At 38.9% G+C, this 21,529-nt stretch overlaps 1 protein-coding gene across 3 annotated transcripts in view; it reads left to right on the forward strand.

Moving 5' to 3' along the window:
- LOC106872611 (protein dachsous) overlaps positions 1–21,529 on the forward strand; it is a 685,945-nt gene that overhangs the window by 654,833 nt on the left and 9,583 nt on the right. For all 3 annotated transcript variants that reach the window (XM_089355784.1, XM_089355783.1, XM_089355782.1), the window contains exons 6-18: positions 2,192–2,358; positions 4,092–5,193; positions 6,923–7,930; positions 9,033–9,272; positions 9,913–10,047; positions 10,809–11,018; positions 11,501–11,870; positions 12,740–13,152; positions 13,545–13,757; positions 14,951–15,162; positions 16,425–16,710; positions 19,302–19,483; positions 20,648–20,882. In XM_089355784.1, coding sequence (XP_089211910.1) covers positions 2,192–2,358; positions 4,092–5,193; positions 6,923–7,930; positions 9,033–9,272; positions 9,913–10,047; positions 10,809–11,018; positions 11,501–11,870; positions 12,740–13,152; positions 13,545–13,757; positions 14,951–15,162; positions 16,425–16,710; positions 19,302–19,483; positions 20,648–20,882 — 4,773 coding nt within the window. The remainder of the gene's footprint in view (positions 1–2,191; positions 2,359–4,091; positions 5,194–6,922; positions 7,931–9,032; positions 9,273–9,912; positions 10,048–10,808; positions 11,019–11,500; positions 11,871–12,739; positions 13,153–13,544; positions 13,758–14,950; positions 15,163–16,424; positions 16,711–19,301; positions 19,484–20,647; positions 20,883–21,529) is intronic.

Genomic DNA, 21,529 nt, shown 5'->3' on the forward strand with positions numbered 1-21,529 from the left:
GTGTGTATGTGCGTTCACATGTATGTATATGCTGTTTTGTGTAGATGGAGGTAGCCTTATACAAGTTTGATTGTATGTGTATATTTGTCTATGCATGAGTAGTGCACTTATATATAAAACTACTTTCATATACACGCAATAAATATAAACATACATAAATATATGTATGCTTATCATGTACGTATATATATGTATACATGTATGCATGTTTATATGTGTGTATAAGTTTATTGTGATTAGACATATGAAGTTAAAAGATGTTTGGAAATTTTTTTTTTAATATTTGTATATTCAATATTTGTGCACATACACACATAAATACATACACACACACACATATATAAATACATATAGACACACACACACACACACATATATATATAAATACATATAGACACACACACACACACATATACACACACACATACATATTTGTGTCAAATTAGTGATGATGCAACAAGAATTCTATAAAACTAATAAGACTCAACTCACACATACACACACAGACACACAGACACACACACATACGCATTCATGTATATACCTACATACGACACATACCCCCTCCCCTCTTCATCCTTATCATCACCGTTTACACCCACTTTGTCTTTTCAAAGAAAAAATAAAAATAAAACCTGTCCTCACCCTACACACACACACACACACACACACACACACACACACACACTTCATCACCAGGGAATCTGGGGTGGAGACAGAGCCTTTGATGTACTCATTAGGATGTTTTTTATGGAAAGTTTTAAAGAATCTGTATTGATATATAATGGTTATGTGGAAATATATAGTAATGAAGACAAGACAGGCAGAAGACAGACTGACAGACAGGAGGAAATAAAGAAAAGAGGGGGAAGGGTGAGTGGGAAGAAGGAGGAAAGGGAGGAACGAACCTTGGAAGGAAAAATAGAAATGAAGGGTGGGAAGGAGGGAAGGAAAGAAAATGGAAAGAAGGGAGGAAGAAATGTTTGGAAAAAGTAGGGGAAGAAATCTGGATAAAAGGGAAGGGAAGAAAACAAGGTCCCCTGTTGCAGAACAGCGGAGCCAATGGTTTTCAAGACAGAAGCAGAAGGGAAGAGCAACAACCAGCATCATCCTCCTCCTCACCATCACCACCACCAACACCACCATCATCATAATCACCACCACCACCACCATCATCATCACCACCATCATCATTACCACCACCATCATCATCATCATCATCATCACAGTCAATATTATTTTGTAGAAATAATCGAAGAAAGTGTTTGCTGTAATAAGATCTGGCTTTTGGTAGTAGGGTCTGGGCGGGAGGGGTGGACGCACGAAGTGGACATTCCTTTATTGGTCCCTTCATGTAACCAATTCAAAGACAGGAGATAATGCTGACTGCAGTATTTGCTTGGTATATTATTACTCAATACTGAAAAAGGAAAGAAAAAAAAAATGAAAAACAAAAAAAGGGCTATGTTGACCTTGGCAGGATTTGAACTCAGAGAACGAGATGAAATCCTGCAAGGCATTCTATACCTAACAGTTTAACATCTCTTGCTAATTCACCATCTTTGATGTTAGCTGAAGAGGTATCAATAACTGAAGATTGATATAGTGGGGGGCTAGGGTGGCGTGGGGGGGTTACCTAATTACATTGCAACATGTTAGGTTCTTATGATGATAACACAAGTGGTGGTTATAGCATGGGTAGTGGTGGCGGTGGTGGTGGTAGCGGCAGTGGTGGAGCTAATGGTTTTGGTAGGGATTATTGTCGTTGTGATGGTTGTAATATTCACAGTACTGGTTGCATACTGTAGTTATAGTAGTAGTAGTAGTAGTAGTAGTAGCAGCAGTAGTTGTGATGGCGGTTGTTTAACAATAAGATATCACATGCATGGATATCAGATTCTGGTAATCCACATACAGATATATATATATATATATATATATATATATATATATATATATATATATAGATATATAGATATATATATATATATATATATATATATATATATATATAATATATGATATATATATATATATATATATATATATATATGATATATATATATATATATATATATATATATATATTTTCCCCGTTATTGATTATCAACATCTGCTCATCATCATCATCATCATAATAATAATAATAATAATAATAATAATAAATGTTACCGTTTTCCTCATGTTTCAGCTATTTTGTACTCCATTGTATCCGGAGATCGATTAAATCTGTTTCGCATCAATTCCACTAGTGGGATGATATCTGTTGCTAACCCACTCGACCATGACACTTTGCCTAGTGTCCTGTTGAATATCCAGGCTGCTTCTGGGAATCCAGCTGTCTTTGGAACAACCCAGGTAAGTTCCTATACATCCTCAATATTTGCTGGGTCATCTCCAATGAAACACTGCCCACTTTATACATATCAACACCATCTTCACAACACTGCTCACATTATACATATATATATATTAGATGTCCTTTTTTAATTACTATGACATAATATGTCGCATGTGTTTGTATATCGTTATTATTGTCCTTTTAGTAAACAAATAAACAAGGAAATTGACACAATACAATGTCTGCAAGTTGATGAATACCACCTATTAATCCCCCTCCATTTTCTTATTGCTATATAAATTAAGGGTAAAATAATTTTTTACCCACACCCATTTATTGCACTTGGTAATACGAAGGAAAAACATTATTCTTCCGGCAGTATATTGGATAGATATTATCCCTTAGTGAGTTGGATTCACAACCCCTAACTTTCTTGGATATATATATATATATAAATATTCTATAATTATAAATATGATTATAATCAGGGGTCAGCTAATTGCTTCACCACGCACCACCGAATTTAGAAATAGGAGTTAAAATGCCTTTTCTGCTACTATGAAGATCCTCCAACTAACCCCTGATTATAATTATGTTTATAATTATAGAATATTTGTATAATTTTACCTTAAAAAAAAGGTTATTTTAACATAACAAACTACTTGGTAAAATTATTAATTATTAATTAATTAGTTGATTAATTAATTAATTTTACCCTTTTATTATTATTGATATATATATATATATATATATATATATATATATACTTCAATCAGAGATGAATCTACAAACACATATAAAACATTCAAGGGTTTATTTTTTTCCCTCTGAAAATATTATACTCAGGTCATATAAATTTGATATTTACTTAATATTTATTAGGTATTAATTGAAACAGCTGTAAGGAATGATGATTAATTTGTTGTTAATAATAAACAATTATTAAGATTCCAATCTCCATTTTCTTTTTTTTTCTTTTATATATATATATATATATACGTATATATGTATGTATGTATAATTAGAATAGAGGCAGCTGATGAAGGAATAATTCCATAAGAAGCTTGTTTGTTTTCCTATGTGTTCGTTCTGTTGTCTGTAAACAAAGTCCGTTTTGTTTTTATGTCCCGTTCATTTTTCTAACGTCCTGTACCCAAATATGCATCTATATATACATGTAGATGTAGGTACGTACATATATGTATGTATAAATGCATATGCTCATATATCATTTGTATTATATATATATATATATATATATAAAATCAAAATAAGCAACAAGGATATCCAAAGTTAATGTAGTACGATCGTTTCATGCGACTCCATTTATTCAAGCAATGTGAACATTACATCAAATATAAAATACAGAGCAATCATCAGCTGCACAAAGATATAGAAATTTACTGAAATTACATTTCAACAGAAGGACATATTTTTATAACTACATTTAAACTCTCCAAATGGAAAGGAAGAATACAAAAAACCATTTTGACTTAGTTAGATCATACAGGCTGCCCACACACATACACACACATTTATGTAACGCCCATCATATTAATACCATATGTATTATATATCAATGCCTTTCTTCACAAAACAGCATATACGTATACCTGTGTTATTTTTACAACACTGTACACATACACACACACACACATGCATATATATCAATGTCATTTTATACTCTGAATATTTTTCTCGTGTACCTGCCAATTCTGCTATTTCACCATTTCCTCTTTATTCCTCACAGGTAAACATTACAATCACAGACATCAATGATAACGCCCCTAGATTCATCGCTTCCAATTTAACAATATCTGTCCGTGAAGACAAATCTACAACACAACCATTTTATACAGTCCTCGCTCATGATCTTGACAGTGACTTGAACGGTCAAATTACGTACAGGTTATATAACGATATGAATGGCTTATTTTGGGTCGACTCCAAGCAGGGTCATTTGTGGATTCGCCGTGAACTAGATTACGAACGTAAAAAGAATTACACATTAGAAATCTCTGCAAGAGATCATGGGATTCCATCTCTTTACACAAATCTCAGTGTTTTTATTCAGGTTTTAGACATAAACGACAACAGACCGTATTTTGATAAAAAACTTTATGAGCGGAATGTTACAGAGACTACATTCGATGCAAAAGGGTTCGGAAGCGTATTGGCATCAGACAAGGATTCCGGTGCCAATGGCCTAATAACGTACCATCTCAAGGAAACGGCTCAATCTAAGAAATTTGGTATTTACCCCAATGACAGTGTTTTGTATGTTCGTGAAGAACTTGACCGTGAACTGAAAGATGTCTACTTCCTAACTGTAATTGCAGTCGACAACGGAGCTCCTTCGCTGACCGCCAGTACAAACGTCAGGGTGACAGTCCTCGATGCTAATGACAATAGCCCTATATTTACAAGGGATGTATATAATTTTAATGTTGTTGAGAACAAAAGCATCAGAAGTTTAGTTGGAGTTGTCTCCGCCACTGACCAAGACATCGGGCCAAATGCTCGTCTGAATTACTCAATTAGAGGTCACACATCAGAGTTTGCAATCAACCCGTCTTCAGGTGAAATCTCCCTCTGGCACACTCTTGACCACGAGACCAGAACACATTACAATTTTACTGTTACAGTTAATGATAAAGGAAAACCTTCACGCAGCAGCTCAGCTATCGTCCAGATTAATGTATTAGACGTCAATGACAATGCCCCACGGTTTCTCTCTAAAAGCAGTGTATCTGTAGCTGAGAACATGGCTAAAGGAACTCCAGTATTACAAGTTTTGGCAACGGACCCAGATGCACGAGAAAATGGAATTATTTGCTATTATTTTGATGCAGGTGAGGCTTTCTTTCTTTTCTGATTCTATATAATTTATCGTTTTCTTTTGACATTTAATTTTTACGAAACTAACTTATCTGAGACCACTTTTGCTGTTCTAACATGAAAAGAAAACAAAAATTTTTTTTTCAAATGTTTGTATTTAAATTAAAACTATTCATCAAGGTTTTATGCCAAAATAAAAAAAATAAAAAAACTAAAGTTATATAGGCGCAGGAGTGGCTGTGTGGTAAGTAGCTTGCTTACCAACCACATGATTCCGGGTTCTTTTCCCACTGCGTGGCACCTTGGACAAGTGTCTTCTACTATAGCCTCGGGCCGACCAAAGCCTTGTGAGTGGATTTGGTAGACAGAAACTGAAAGAAGCCTATCGTATATATATGTATATGTATATATGCATGTGTGTGTATATGTTTGTGTGTCTGTGTTTGTCCCCCAAACATTGCTTGACAACCGATGCTGGTGTGTTTACGTCGCCGATATAATAAGTACTAGGCTTCCAAAGAATAAGTCTTGGGGGTCGATTTGCTCCACTAAAGGCGGTGCTCCAGCATGGCCGCAGTCAAATGACTGAAACAAGTAAAAGAGTAAAAAAGTACCAAAAATCAGCACAATAAGATTAGGTTAAAGTTATTTATATTTGGTACTACTCCTGTCCACTTACCTGGTCCTCTACTTCAAACCCCTTCATCTATTCTCTGTCCCCATCACATTCATCTGCCTTTACCTTGAGGGTACATCCTGGTACCTCATCACCACCATCCTGTCCTTTTCCAGTTAGGGTAGCCATGTTGCTGCAGCAAGACCCCTATTTCCATCCCTCTATTATACTCTTGCCTCTCAACACCTGGCAAAAGCCACTTCCCTCAATGCTACACCCTCAATCAAAGGGTCCTGTCTTGCAAGCTGCTTGGCAATCTCACTAGTGCTGATGCCACATAAAAAGCACCCAGTACACTCTGTATAGTGGTTGGCTGCATATTAGGAAGGACATCCAGCTGTAGAAACCTTAACCATCCAACCCATGCCTGCATGAAATGAAACGATTGTGATGATGGCTTTCTAGCTGCTTAATTATTAACTACTTGAGTTCCATTTTACAATATTTTGAAATATTGATTTGCTTTAACTTTAAAAGATTTTATGGTTGTTATTTGCACTGTTAATACATGCTATTAATTCATTGTTAATATGTTACCAATTTCTGTAAATATCCTGCCATTATTAATAACAGTAAGGCAGCGAGCTGGCAGAATCATTAGCATGCCAGGCAAAATGCTTAGTGCTTAGCGGTATTTCGTCCGTCCTTACATTCTGAGTTCAAATTCCGCCGAGGTCGACTTTGCCTGCCATCCTTTCAGGGTTGATAGATGAAGTACCAGTTAAGCACTGGTGTTGATGTAATCGACTCGTCCCCGCACCCCCGCCCAAATTGCTGCCCTTGCGGCAAAATTTGAAGCCATTATTAATAACAGTAAGACAGCGAGCTGGCAGAACTGCTAGAACACTTAGCAGCATTTTGTCTGAGTTCAAATTTCACCAGGGTCAGCTTTGCTTTTCATCCTATTGGGTTCAGTAAAATAATTACCGGTAGAGCTCAGGGGCCAATGTAATCAACTAAGCCCCCCCCCCACTCCCCGAAATTTCAGGCTCTGTGCCTGTAGTAGAAACTTCTATTAATAACACTGTTAACTTTTATTATATATATATTTTTTTTCTGTTTTTCAGGGCAAGACGCAAGTACTCTTGCTAAATTTGCCATCCACCCCAAAAATGGTCAGATCACCACACGCGAAGTGTTAGATTACGAAAGCCATCAGGAGTATGTTTTATCTGTTGTGGCACGAGACAATGGTAACCCACCCAAAGAGAATTATCAAGAAATTACTGTGTCCGTGATTGATGACACGGAAGAAAAACCCCTTTTCCCCGCCAGGAATATTTCATTCAGTATCCCAGAGAATGTCCCTATCCGCACTTTGGTTGGCGTCATTGACAAACAGAACGGAAATGATGGTCTGCATAAATTTTACTTGACTGGAGGCAATATCTTCGGTGCTTTTACTGTCAGTGTTGATAGTGGTACAATTTATACAATTCGAGAGATTGACTATGAAGAATCATCTACCCATATTCTCGGTATTAAAGTAGTTTATAATGGTCCCTATAGTGTTGAGAGCACCAACCTTACCGTCATAATCCATGTGGTTGACATCAATGATAATGCCCCAAAATTTAACAGTGACCCAGTAAAACTATCTGTCCCAGAAAACACACCCATTGGAACATCCCTTTATACATTCGTCGCCACAGATTTGGACTCTGAATCCAACGGAAGTATTGTTTATCGCATTGAGCAGCTTAATGAGGATTTGGATCGGCAGATGTTCAGCATCGACTCCAGATCTGGTGAGCTGACAGTCAATGAAATGATAGACTATGAGAAGATTCACTCAGTATCCCTGGTACTAATAGCTCAAGATCTATCCCCCAATGTCCCCTCTCGTCTTTCCTCCAGTATTACCGTGCTCATTTCAGTCCTCGACGAGAATGACAACGTACCTCAGATTGCAAGTGCAATGCGGATCACCGTGAGTGAAGAAGAAACTGTAGGGTTTCCCCTCACTCAGCTGATTGCTGTAGATGCTGATTCAACCCACACAGGCAACGGTATTGTTACTTACAATATTATCGCAGGTAACACAAATGAAGTCTTCCGGCTAAATGCAAACAATGGTAAGTACATTTTCTTTTTTGGATTTTTAATAATGATGATGATGATGATGATCATAATAATAATAATAATAATAATAATAATCATAATAATAATAATCATAATAATGATAATAAATGCCCTGATGCAGTACCAGGCAATGGCTTCTCATCTTAACTGATTGGAAGTGTTACCATGTACATTGTTTTGTGTTGGTATAAAAGATGCGCAACAGCAAATATTCTGCTGAATACCACAGATTTGCTTGTCAGTTGCTTGACCTTAACTAGTTGAGCATGTCCCTTGGTGGCTGACGATATGTGCATCTCTGATCATGAGCAGAAGTAGTGGTGGAGCATCAGAGCCATGTGTTGAGAGGAATTCTTTGGCGTTTGAATAATTCACTTCTGGAAATATGGTGTGTTGTTCAACATCCTTAAACAACCCTTATCCGCTTTTGAGCGGGATGGGCTATTAAACCTGAAGCAAATTCTAACTGGGCCCCACCTGCGAGGTCATGCATTGTTTATCTTGATATGAGATCACCATGTCGCGCACATATGGTTGTGATGCATCTGCCTGGTGTACCCTTATCAGACGGGTAGTCATGATGGGTATACCGGGCTTCATATATTTGTATCCCAGTGTCACTTTGATGGCATGCTCTGCTCTCTCACTCAATAATAATAATAATAATAATAATTATAATGGTGTGTCCAGTAGAACTGTTATAAAAGATTTGCCTCCTTGGCACGGCCAGAATAATCAGGAAAGTATAAGATAGTTGAAAAGAACAGACAGCATGGTGCGTAGGCTGCAGGCAGCAAGACTCCAGGGGTTCCAAAAAAACCTGAAATAAAAAGAAATAATATTAATAATAATAATAATTGTTAAAAGAGATTTATACGATTGTTATTGTCACCAATATGATGTTACAAAATAAATTATTCCAGTACTATAAAGGAACGAAGTGTGATACATGCGTGTGTTCACATCTGTGTACATGCTTGTGTGTGTCTGTGTGCACATGTAGCCTTTAAGACCCGAGATCCATTTTAAAAAACAAAAAGAAAACTCTCCCTTAGCGTTGTGTAATGTTGTAGCATCTATTCTCTTTCTACTTAGGTTTGCTGACTTTAGCAAAGAAACTCGACAGAGAGAATGAGGAACGGTACGAGCTGAACATCACAGCGCAGGACCAAGGTATTCCTCAGCAAATCTCTTACACTTTGTTAACTATTGAAGTTGAGGACTCTAATGACAACACACCAAAGTTTAAACATTCAATTTATTACACGGAGGTTTTGGAAAATGCCAGAATTAACACAACAGTTGTTCAGATTGAAGCTTACGATCTGGATGCTGGTAAGTTGGCTTCCTTGGTTCTCTCTTTCTTTCAATTCTTTCTTCATCTTCATTTCATTCTGATCTTCCATCATTTTTCCTTTCTCTCTGTTCTTTGTGGGTTCTTTCTTTCTACTTTGCTTTGGTCGGCCCAACATATATAGTATGGAAGACATATAAATCCATAAATTCAGAAGACATGGGAGGTTAATATATTTAACTACATCACTTCTATAAGATTACGGCACTTGCATTGGATTACAGCTGTTTCACAACCTTCTTCATGTAGTTTTAATTTCAAGAGACTATTCATACGTGTTTACCTTAACTCTTTAGCACTTAAACTGGCCATATCAGGCCCAAATATTCTACCTGCTTTATGTTAAAACTGGCCATTCATACCTAACTGGCCTTTTATACCTACCCTACAATGTTATTCTAAAAATAAACAATCACATGATCAAAATCTCAAAGCCTCGAGATAATGCAGGATTAATTCAAAACAATTGAATAAATAAAGGATTACAGATGTAATCTGAATGTTAAAGGATTAATATGGATTTTCTAGATTAACCACTAAAACCTTTTGCTTTTATATTTTTGGCTTTTTTTTTTATTGATAAATACAAATGCATGATTCCTTCTCTCCTTTTTCTTTCAGGTGCTAATGGCCAAATTAAATACTTAATCCCCGAAGGAACTGCGAACAATATGTTTAGTATCAACCCACTTTCTGGAATAATCCAAACAAGAGCGACCCTCGACAGAGAACAGAAAATGTCTTACTTAATTATTGGTAAAATCCTGTACCTCTCTTCTTTTTTATATTCACTCAAATTCGATGGAACTTAAACAAATTAGCATTTCTCAGAAACTAGCCTCTCATTCCAACAAAAGTTATTTCGTTAGGGAACCACTAAGTTATGTATTGGCTGGAGTGCTGTTCTCATCTTGATTGCTGCTTTCACAACATTTAAGAAAGGCATCCACCTCTAGAGATCATGCTAAATCTGACTGGAACTTGGTGCAACCCTCCAGCTTACCAGTTCCACTCAAACCATCCAACCCATGCCAGCATGGAAAGCAGATGCTGAATGGTGATGAAGGGTGTTGGCCCTTTGTAAGCCAGTTTTTACCTTTGGGAAGAGGTGGCCTATATTAGTTTGTTCTCAATTCTTTGACCTGTTCAGTAGAGGAGGCCATACAAGGAGCTTGCTTTCTGCTGGCACGGTTTCCAGAGCCATTGAAGCACTCACGCTATGACACTGCAACAAGGACAGGGCCTTGTGGCGCTCACCACCTTTGCATTCTTAATATAACCATTAGGCAAAATCAGCATGACCAAAAGCCAAACCTTTAAAATTACACAATGAGCTTTCACATAGTCCCTGTCCAACCAATTGTATTCATAAAAGCTTAGTTTAATCTCAGTTTATGGTAAAAGGCAATTTATTGCTCAAGATGTCAGTTCTTATTCAATAGTACATGTTATGAACTAGAGCTACTGCTGTCGTTAACTCATTTAACATACCAATGTCCTCTGTGTGCACTTTACAGCTTATGCGGTAGATGATGGTTACCCGATGCGCTATGACACCGCAACCGTGATGATAAGTGTCACAGATGTCAATGACCACAACCCAATGTTCAAGTTGCCCTCCTATCATATTGTCCTGTCTGAGAACCAGAGATACGATGTCATCCGCACCTTCGTTGCCTATGACTCTGACCAAGACATGAATGGAAAAGTCACTTACAGAATAGCCAGTAAGTATGCCTTTTGGTTCTTTGACCATGCATGTATGCTCGTGCACACACACACACACACAATGGATGTATTCTATCCTTCTCAGCATGAAAACAATCTTCCTAAAAGCCTCAATGTCTATACTCATGCACCTAATTATATTGACCTTTGAACACCGAGGTCAGTGTAATCAACCTGATACCTTTACTAAACCCTTTAGTATTTAAACCAGCCATATCCGGCCAAAATATTCTATCTGTCTTATGTTCAAACTGGCCAGATCTGGCCTCTCACACCTACCCTACAATGTCATTCTAAAAATATACAATCACATCAAAATGTCACAGCTACAAGATATTGTATGATTAATTCAAAACGATATGAATAAATAAGCATTACATTTGACAAAATAATCTGAATGATAAAGGGTTAAAATTGCTGGCTTTGTGCCAAAATATGAAACCATCGAAAGACTAACTTTGACTCAAAATACTTATTTCAGATGGCAACGTGGACAATATTTTCTCTGTTGACCCTGAGACAGGAGCTCTGTCCTGTCGCCCCTTAGACCGTGAGATGGTCTCTTTCTACAATCTCACCCTGGTAGCTGAAGACGGTGGCAGCCCATCCCGTACTGGTCGCACCCACATCCTCGTCACCGTGAAGGACATGAACGACAACGTGCCGATATTCCGGTGGTCCGAGTACAGCCGCATGCTGCCTGAGGACATCGGTATGGGCACCTACGTGATGCAAGTGAACGCTACAGATGCTGACGAAGGACCAAACCAGAACATCACCTACGCCCTTGCAAACGACACATCAGGTCTGTTCTCCTTGAACAGCACTACCGGCATTATTCACACAATAGGGTAAGTCATCATCATCATTTAATACCTATTTTCTATGCTGGCATGAGTTGGACAGTTTCACAGTTTAGGGCAAGCCAGAAGACTGCACCAAACTTCGCTGTCTGTTTTGGCATGGTTTTTACAGCTGGATACCCTTCCTCATGCCAGTCACCTTACAAAGTGGACAGAGTGCCCTTTTCTATAGAACTAACACCAAGGAGGTCTGTTTTGGCATGGTTTTTACAGCTGGATACCCTTCCTCATGCCAGTCACCTTACAAAGTGGACAGAGTGCCCTTTTCTATAGAACTAACACCAAGGAGGTCTGTTTTGGCATGGTTTTTACAGCTGGATGCCCTTCTTAATGCCAACCATTTTCCAGTGTGTTCAGTTTACCTAGAAGCAACCCTATGTCAAACCATTTTCTATAACATTCAACCAACTTCCAAGATCTCCATTCTTGTAGTGGTTTCATCTCAGAACCTCCAGAAGCACCCGTAGTTATGTTTTTATTGTTGTGTGGTTAAAAATCTTGCTTCCCTACCACATGGTCTTGGGTTCAGTCCCACTGCATGGCTCCTTGTGCAAATTTCTTCTACAACCCTAGATCGACCAAAACTTTGTGAGTGGATTTGGTAGATCATCATTTAATGTCCGTTGTCCATGTTGGCATGGGTTGGACAGTTTGACTAGGGTTGGTAAGCTGAGGGGCTGCACCAGACCTCAGTCTGATTTGGCATTGGGGTCAGTAAAATAAGGCCCAATTGAGAAATGGGGTCAATGTAATTGATTAGCCCCTTCCTCCAAAAGTTCAGGCCTTATGCCCATAGTAGACAGAATTGTTTATTTTATTTTATTTTATTTGATCTTTTTCTTTCCTTTTATTTGCAGATACTTTGATCGTGAAAAAAGAAGCGTCTACAATTTTGTGGTTGTTGCTACTGATGGCAGCCTTTATGAGAATCCCCACACTGCCAGAGTACCTGTTGAAGTATTAATAGATGACGTGAATGACAACAGACCGGCTTTCCCGACAGAACCATTCCGCAAAACGGTATCGGACAACGTCGGGGCTGACCAGTCTATTTTCAACGTCGAAGCTACGGACAACGACATAGGTCGCAACCAAGTGATAAGTTACACGTTTGGTCCAATGTCAGATCCATCTAGCCAGGATCTCTTTCGGATTAGCTCCAACTCTGGAGTTATTCGCACAAAGCGACGTCTTAGCAAGAAGGATACCAATCGTTACTTTTTACAAGTTATTGCCACAGATAACGGAGGTCCCCGCCTTAGTTCTGCCGGTAAGTAAACAAGCAATTTATAAGAACAGTAATGTGTGTATATATATATATATATATCATCGTTTAATGTCCGCTTTCCATGCTAGCATGGGTTGGACAATTTGACTGAGGACTGGTGAAACCAGATGGCTACACCAGGTTCCAATCTGATTTGGCAGAGTTTCTACAGCTGGATGCCCTTCCTAACGCCACTCTGAGAGTGTAGTGGGTGCTTTTACATGCCACCGGCACGAAGGCCAGTCAGGCGGAACTGGCAATGCCACTAATAAACGAGTGAAAAAAACATATAGTGCATGTGTTTATTTGGCAAAACAAAAAAAAAAAGACCATTCCGAAATACAAAAATAATTATTTATTTATTTATTAATAATTGTTCTTTTCCATTTTTTCAGCGGTATTGGAGATCACTGTCGGCCTTCCAGGACTAGATAACAATTTACACTTTGTGAAAAAGACATATTACACACCAGTAGAAGAAAACAGCAGAAAAGGCCTTTCAATCCAGAATATTACTGCCACTTACAAGAAACAAGTTGACTCTTCTGTTAATTACTACTTCATTAGTGGTAACGAGGATGTGATATTTCATTTGAATAATAGAAGTGGTCAGTATGCATGCTTACATATATGTTATATATATCTTCCTTTTACTTGTTCTAGTTTTTTGGACTGCGACCATGCTGGGGTACCACCTTGAAGGGTCTAGACAAGCAATTTGCCCTTAGTACTTATTCTTTGTAAGCCTAATACTTATTCTATTGGTCTCTTTTGTCAAACCACTAAGTGACGGGGACGTAAACACAGACACGCAAGCATATACACACACGCACATACATACACACATACATATATACATACATACATATATATATATATATATATATATATATATATATATATATATATTTATATATATATATACACACATATATACGACAGGTTTCTTTTAGTTTCCGTCTACCAAATCCACTCTCAAGGCTTTGGTTGGCACAAGGCTATAGAAGACACTTGCCCTAGGTACCACACAGTGAGACTAAACCCGGAACCATATGGTTGGGAAGCAAGCTACTTACCACATAGCCACACATCATCATCATCATCATCGTTTAATGTCCGCTTTCCATGCTAGCATGGGTTGGACGATTTGACTGAGGACTGGCGAACCAGATGGCTACACCAGGCTTCAATCTGATTTGGCAGAGTTTCTACAGCTGGATGCCCTTCCTAATGCCAACCACTCCGAGAGTGTAGTGGGTGCTTTTACGTGCCACTGGCACGAAGGCCAGTCAGGCGGTACTGACAATGGCCACGCTCAAAATGGTGTATTTTATGTGCCACCCGCACAAGAGCCAGTCCAGGGGCACTGGCAACGATCTCGCTCGAAAGTCTTTACACATGCTGCAGGCACAAGTGCCAGAAAGGTGATGCTGGGCACAGGTGCCATCACGATTTAGCTTTCGCTTGCCCCAATAAGTCTTCGCAAGCTGAGTTTCATGTCCAATGAAGGAAAGGTACGCATAAGTGGGCTGGCTACACCCCTGGCAGAGGCCTTGGATTTAGATCTCACTTGGCTTGCCGGGTCTTCTCACGCACAGCATATTTCCAAAGGTCTCGGTCAGAAGTCATCACCTCGGTGAGGCCCAGTGTTCGAAGGTCTTGCCTCACCACCTCACACACACACATACATGCTCTAACGCATTACTAACAATAATAATGATGTTGTTTATTATATTATATATATATATATATATCTATTATTTATATGGTTATTCAATTTTTATCTGTTTTGTAATTTCAGGTGAGATAAGTGTGCAGAACCCTGATAAACTAGACTACGAGACTGTGTCCAAAATACGCCTGATTGTGATGGCCAAGAAGGGCAGTGAACGAGCTTATGCCTCGGTGAACATAGCTGTCATTGATAAAAATGACCATCCACCTGTGTTCACCCAACAACACTATGTCTCGTACGTCTGGGAGAATGATAAGCGGAATACTCTCATTACAAAGGTTGGTATTTGGTGTTAGTGGTTGCTGCCATGATATGAACTTGTGTTTTATGTGTTAGCCTTAGGTTTAAATGGCTGTGAAGGCACATGGCTCAGTGGTTAGAGTGTCAGGCTCACAGTCATGAGATAGTGTGTTCAATCACTAGACCGGGCAGTGTGTTGTCCTCTTGAGGAAGATGCTTTATTTCACGTTGCTCCAGTTCACTCAGCTGTAGAAAAGAGTTGTGATGTCACTGGTGCCAAGCTTCGACCTCTTTGCTTTTTCCTTGGATAACATCAGTGGCACAGAGAGGGGAGGCTGGTATGCATGGGCGATTGCTGGTCTTCTGTGAAAACAACCTTGCCCAGGCTTGTGCCTCAGAGGGTAACTTTCTAGGTGCAGTCCGATGGTCAGTCATGGCCGAAGGGGGTCTTTTACTTTATGTTTAGGTGGGTTATCTGGCAGAACTGTTAACATGTTGGGTAGAATACTTAGAAGCATTTCATTCCATCGAGGTCAACTTTGACTTTTCATCCTTTCAGGGTCAATAAAATAAGTACCAGCTGAGTACTGGAGGTCAATATAATCAATTTGCTCCCTCCCCCAAAATTGCTGGCCTTGTGTCAAAATTTGAAACCATTATTTCTCCTATATTTAGGCAGCAAGCTGGCTGAAACGTTAGCATGCCGGACAAAATGCTTAGCACCATTTCGTCCATCTTCATGTTCTGAGTTCAAATTCCGTCGAGGTCAACTTTTCCTTTCGTCCTTTCAAGATCAATAAAATAAATACCATTTGAGCAATAGGGTCGATGTAAACTGATTTATCCACCCTCGCCCCACAAAAAAAATTTCTGGCCTTCTGCCAAAAATTTTATACCAATATTCCTTTTATGTCCTCTTCAAAGTCCCATGCAGAACTTTTCTAACAGATCCTAGGGTTTATGGTGTGTGTGTGTGTGTGTTGTGGTATGAGAGAGAATAAGCAAGTAAAAGTTTCTGAGATTGTTTTTGGTCTTTATGGTTCCCAAGAAATTAGGGCCCTTTTTGTCACAATGAGAGCTACTTCATCTATTTCACACACACACACTCATATACAACAGGCTCCTTTCAGTTTCCATCTGCCAGATTGACTCACAAGGCTATGGTCAGTCCAAGGCCATAGCAGAAGACACTTGGTCAGGTTGCCACACAGCTATGCTTCCACCTATATGCACACATAATTCATACACACACACACATTTGAAGACTTCAGTAATATGAGGAACCTTCTGTCTATTTCAGGTGGTTGCCAGTGACAGTGATGCGGGTCGTAACAGTCAGATAAGATACAGCATTATAAGTGGGGACAAAGACGGTGTGTTCCACATCAATCGATCAACTGGTGTAATTACAACCACCAGTCCTTCACTGGACCGTGAGATCTATTCCTCTTACCAATTGAAAATTGAAGCAGATGATAATGGCCGCAACTACATGTCTTCTACTTGTATCGTACAGATCACCGTCGTAGACAAGAATGATAATACTCCGGTGTTGCCCAGGCTTAAGCCTCTTAGTATTCCAGAAGGTAAGTAGCTTTCCATCTTTACTGTGTATTTTTACTGCTGCTGTTGCTATGGCTCTTCTTCTTCTTTTTCTTCTTCTTCTTCTTCTAGCATGCTTGGCGAAATGCTTAATGGTATTTCATTTGCTGTTACATTCTGAGCTCAAATTCCACCAAGGCTGAATTTGCTTTTCGTCTTTTGGGGGTCAATAAATTAGTATCAGTTACATACTGGGGTCGATGTAATCAACTTAATCCCTTCCCCTGAATTTAAGGCCTTGTACTTCCAGTAGAAAGGATTATTATTATTATGATTATTATTATTATTATTATTCGCCTGACTGGCCTTCGTGCCAGTGGCATATAAAAGCACCCACTACACTCTCGGAGTGGTTGGCATTAGGAAGGGCATCCAGCTGTAGAAACTCTGCCAGATCAGATTGGAGCCTGATGTAGCCATCTGGTTCACCAGTCCTCAGTCAAATCATCCAACCCATGCTAGCATGGAAAGCGGACGTTAAATGATGATGGTGATGGTGATTATTATTATTATTATCAATCCTGAGTTTCCCCTGACCTATCAGATTTATGATCAAGTGCTTTCCAGCTATCTTTTTCTATTTCTGGCAGTTTTATTTACAACTACAGCAGCCCCCCCAAAAAAACTCCCCCACATTTTTTTGTCTGTTTTGAGGCAGGAGTCTGGGTTAAATTAATCATTAAACAATGTCAAAGTAGACATTGGAGCACAATGCACTCCTAGAATGCATTGGATCCTGCCAACCCATGCCAGCATGGAACATGGATGTTCAATGATGATAAAGATAAACATTCTAATCCTGTTGTCATACACACTTGCACATCATCATGATCATACATCAGTTTTCCATGTGTGGCTGGGTGTATATAATTTACTCTTTTACTTGTTTCAGTCATTTGACTGCGGCCATGCTGGAGCACCACATTTAGTCGAGTAAATTGACCCTAGGACCCACCCTTTGCAAGCCCAGTATTTATTCTATTGGTCACTTTTGCCAAACTGCTAAGTTACGGGTACACAAATACACCAACACCGGTTCCCAAGCGATGTTGGGGGGACAAACACAAACACACACACACACATATATATATATATATATATATATATATATATATATATATATGTGTATATATATATATATATGTGTATATATATATATATATATATATATATATATATATATATATATATATATATATACGACAGGCTTCTTTCAGTTTACGTTTACCAAATTCACTCACAAGGCTTTGGTCGGCCTGGGGCTATAGTAGAAGACACTTGCCCAAGGTGCCACGCAGTGGCACTGAACCTGGAACCATGTGGTTCGTAAGCAAGCTACTTACCACACAGCCACTCCTGCGCCTATATATATGTGTATGTATAGAATAGTAAAGAACAAATAGGCCCGACATATACATGCCTGGGATAAAAGCTGGGCTGTAGAGTCAAAACAAAAAAGACTTTGACTCCAACTCCATCTTTGACTCCTCTACTATTGGCACCTCTGACTCCTCAATGTAATTAAGTAATTGAGGTCTATTTCACCAACTCCGACTCCAGCTACCCCTTAATTGTTTCCAACTCTGACTCCACAGCCCTGGATAGAAGCCCTTTAAAGGGCCCATGAACCCACAGTACTAAGTATGGCAACACCATCGGATACCATGCACCAGTGGTTAAAGCAAAGGTAAAGTTACTTTCTTGAGTCATACTGACTCATAAGGGCTAGTTTTCTGGTTTCCGTGACGCATGAATTCCTCTCCTGGATGGGACGCCAGTCCATTGCAGGATTACTTGTTTTTGCTTGCTGAGTGGACCGGAGCAACTTGAAATGAAGTGTTTTGCTCAAAAACACAACATGTCAGCCAGTCCAGGAATTGAAATCACAATCTTATGATCATGAGTCCAACACCCTAACCACTAAGCCATGCACCTCCACAGATAATGCATGGTTAATGCAAAAAAAAAAAAAATTTGAATGAATAAGCATTAAATTTAACATAAGCAGGAGTTAACATAGCAGGAGTGGCTGTGTGGTAAGTAGCTTGCTTACCAACCACATGGTTCCGGGTTCAGTCCCACTGCGTGGCACCTCGGGCAAGTGTCTTCCAGTATAGCCTCGGGCCGACCAAAACCTTGTGAGTGGATTTGGTAGACGGAAACTGAAAGAAGCCCGTTGTATATATGTATATGAATAGATATATGTGTGTGTGTCTGTGTTTGTCCCCCAACATCGCTTGACAACCGATGCTGGTGTGTTTACGTCCCCGTAACTTAGTGGTTCGGCAAAAGAGACCCGATAGAATAAGTACTAGGCTTACAAAGAATAAGTTCTGGGGTCAATTTGCTCGACTAAAGGCGGTGCTCCAGCATGGCCGCAGTCAAATGACTGAAACAAGTAAAAGAGTAAAAAGATAGTAATCTGAATGACGATAAAGGGCCATTGACTCCCACCCTGTCTTTTTCTGTTTCTGTCCCCTCATAGCCAGCGACATGGTCCTTAATGTAACATCACCACTTCCCGCTATTTACACTAATTGCTTATTTATACTTACTTCTATGTTTCCTCTTTCAGACACAGTGGTTGGATCAACAATCTCCATGGTGACAGCGAACGTGGCTGATTTGAACCCCAATCTCAGCTACAACATCACCTCCACTGATGGAATGTTCAATGTCGACCACCTCACCGGAGAGGTGACCCTAGCAAAACCCCTTGACTACAATAAACAGAAAACTTATAACTCTTATGTCATTGTAAGCCATTGTTTTAATATCTTATTCCCTCCTCCGCATCTTCCTCCTCCTCCTCCTACTACTACTTCCTCCTCCTTTCTACTTCTTTCTGTCTTTCTTTCATTCTTTTCTTCCTTATTTAAAAATTGTTGTTGTTTAACCCTGTGCTCCATTGATATTGGTGGCATTCGCATTCCATCGTTTCGTTTTCAGTCATAGTATATCTAGGATTATATTATTTGAAAGTGCCTTATGGTAGCAAATGAGATGGGGGCAAGGTCTGAGTTGACGTGGCAAAATGATCTGACCCATGGCTGAAAATCATTGTACAATGGCTACAAAACTGAGGAGTCCAAAGACTGTACCTATTCTAAGATAAACGCTTGTGGTTGAGGATGTTGCTGTACTTGTGTTTTTGAATGCAGGAATCCAATGTCTCATCAGATGATAAAGCAACTCTGTAGGTATTTCAGCCCCATCCACCTTGAAACCAGAGCTGCCAGGGACCAGACATCAATGTAGGTGACAAAAAAGTAAAAATCAAACAAACTCTGTGTGTGTGTGCTGTATGTGTATGTATGTATATATATATATATATATATATATATATATATATATATATATATATATATTATATATAATATGTGACAATTATTCAGTAGCCATGATAAAACTCCGAGTTTTGGATGTTGGGGCAGAAACCCACGCCAACATCTCTTCAGTTATTGGGCCATCAGAAAAAAGGCTCATTTTCTTGATGGGTTTCTGCCCCAACATCCGAAACTCAGAGTTTTATCATGGCTACCAAATAATTGTCACACATTATATTTATAGATAAATTCCTCTATTTACATAATACTGAGGTCTCTTTCATTTTTTGTTGTCTTACCATTTCTATCAATATATATACACATGCATAAACATATGTGTGTGTGTGTATACTTAAAGCTGGTGTCAGTTGCAGAAACAAATGTATAAATTTACACACACACATACACAGAGCCACAAATGGGTCAGTGCACTGAAAAGTACAAGACAAACTAAGGACGATCCCTAGGGTCAAAAATTGTTTTATACAAATGTTATAAATATATATGTGTATTTAATCACTGAACAAAACTCTATAAACTTCATTAATTTTGCATATTAAGAGACACATTATTTTTGTTGCCATCTTTGTTTCAGGTGAAGAACGATGTAAGCAACGCAACTGTGAAGCTTCAAATAAATGTATTAGACACAAATAACCATGCCCCGGAGTTTAGTGAGAGCAGTTACCAAGTATCGGTCAAAGAGAACGCTTACGTTGGCAAACCCATCTTTACTGTTACTGCTCGCGATTCGGATTCAGGAAAGAACGCAGATATTACTTACAAGATGGATGTCCAGGTTCCAGAGTTCTACATTAATCCTAAAACTGGTAGGGAACATTTACTTCCTCGACCTAATTTCCCCTCTTTGCCCTTCTTAATTCCAACCACTTTACAGTGTTTACTGGGCGTTTGTTTTTTACAGCCACCAGCACAAATGAGTCAGTTTGCAAGACTATAAACCCCAGGGGAGCAACTTTATGCTAGAAGGTGGTGGGGTAAAATATGGGTCAAAGGGAAGGGGCCAGAAATAGAAAAGGTTTCCTTAAGGGAATCTATTTCCCATGTGCACAGAGTAAGTACTGCTTCAGTGTACCTGTCACATTCATCAAGCTTACATTCATCCACAGTCTACCTCTGACTCCACTTAATCTCTGTTGTGTGTCCATTGCTTACATTCAGTACAATGTACAGGGTTTGTACCGAATCCTTTTCTGCATATCGAACAAGGCCATTTCCCCAAAGGTACCAGGGTCCTGTCTTCTTTCTTACTCACTAAAACGCTTGTCTTTGCTAGGTTTACTCTCTGACCTCTTGATTCTTGGTTTAGTCTCCATGCCTGGAATTTCCTCTCTAATTCCATTAAATCTTCTGGCATAAAAGATGGATATTACATGACGATGATGATGATGATGATGATGATGATGATGACAACGATAATTGTGTGTGTGTGCATATGTTTTATAGTTATGTATTG

The sequence above is a fragment of the Octopus bimaculoides genome, chromosome 7 (genome assembly GCF_046866305.1).
Source record: "Octopus bimaculoides isolate indiv1 chromosome 7, ASM4686630v1, whole genome shotgun sequence".
Classification (NCBI taxonomy): domain Eukaryota; kingdom Metazoa; phylum Mollusca; class Cephalopoda; order Octopoda; family Octopodidae; genus Octopus; species Octopus bimaculoides.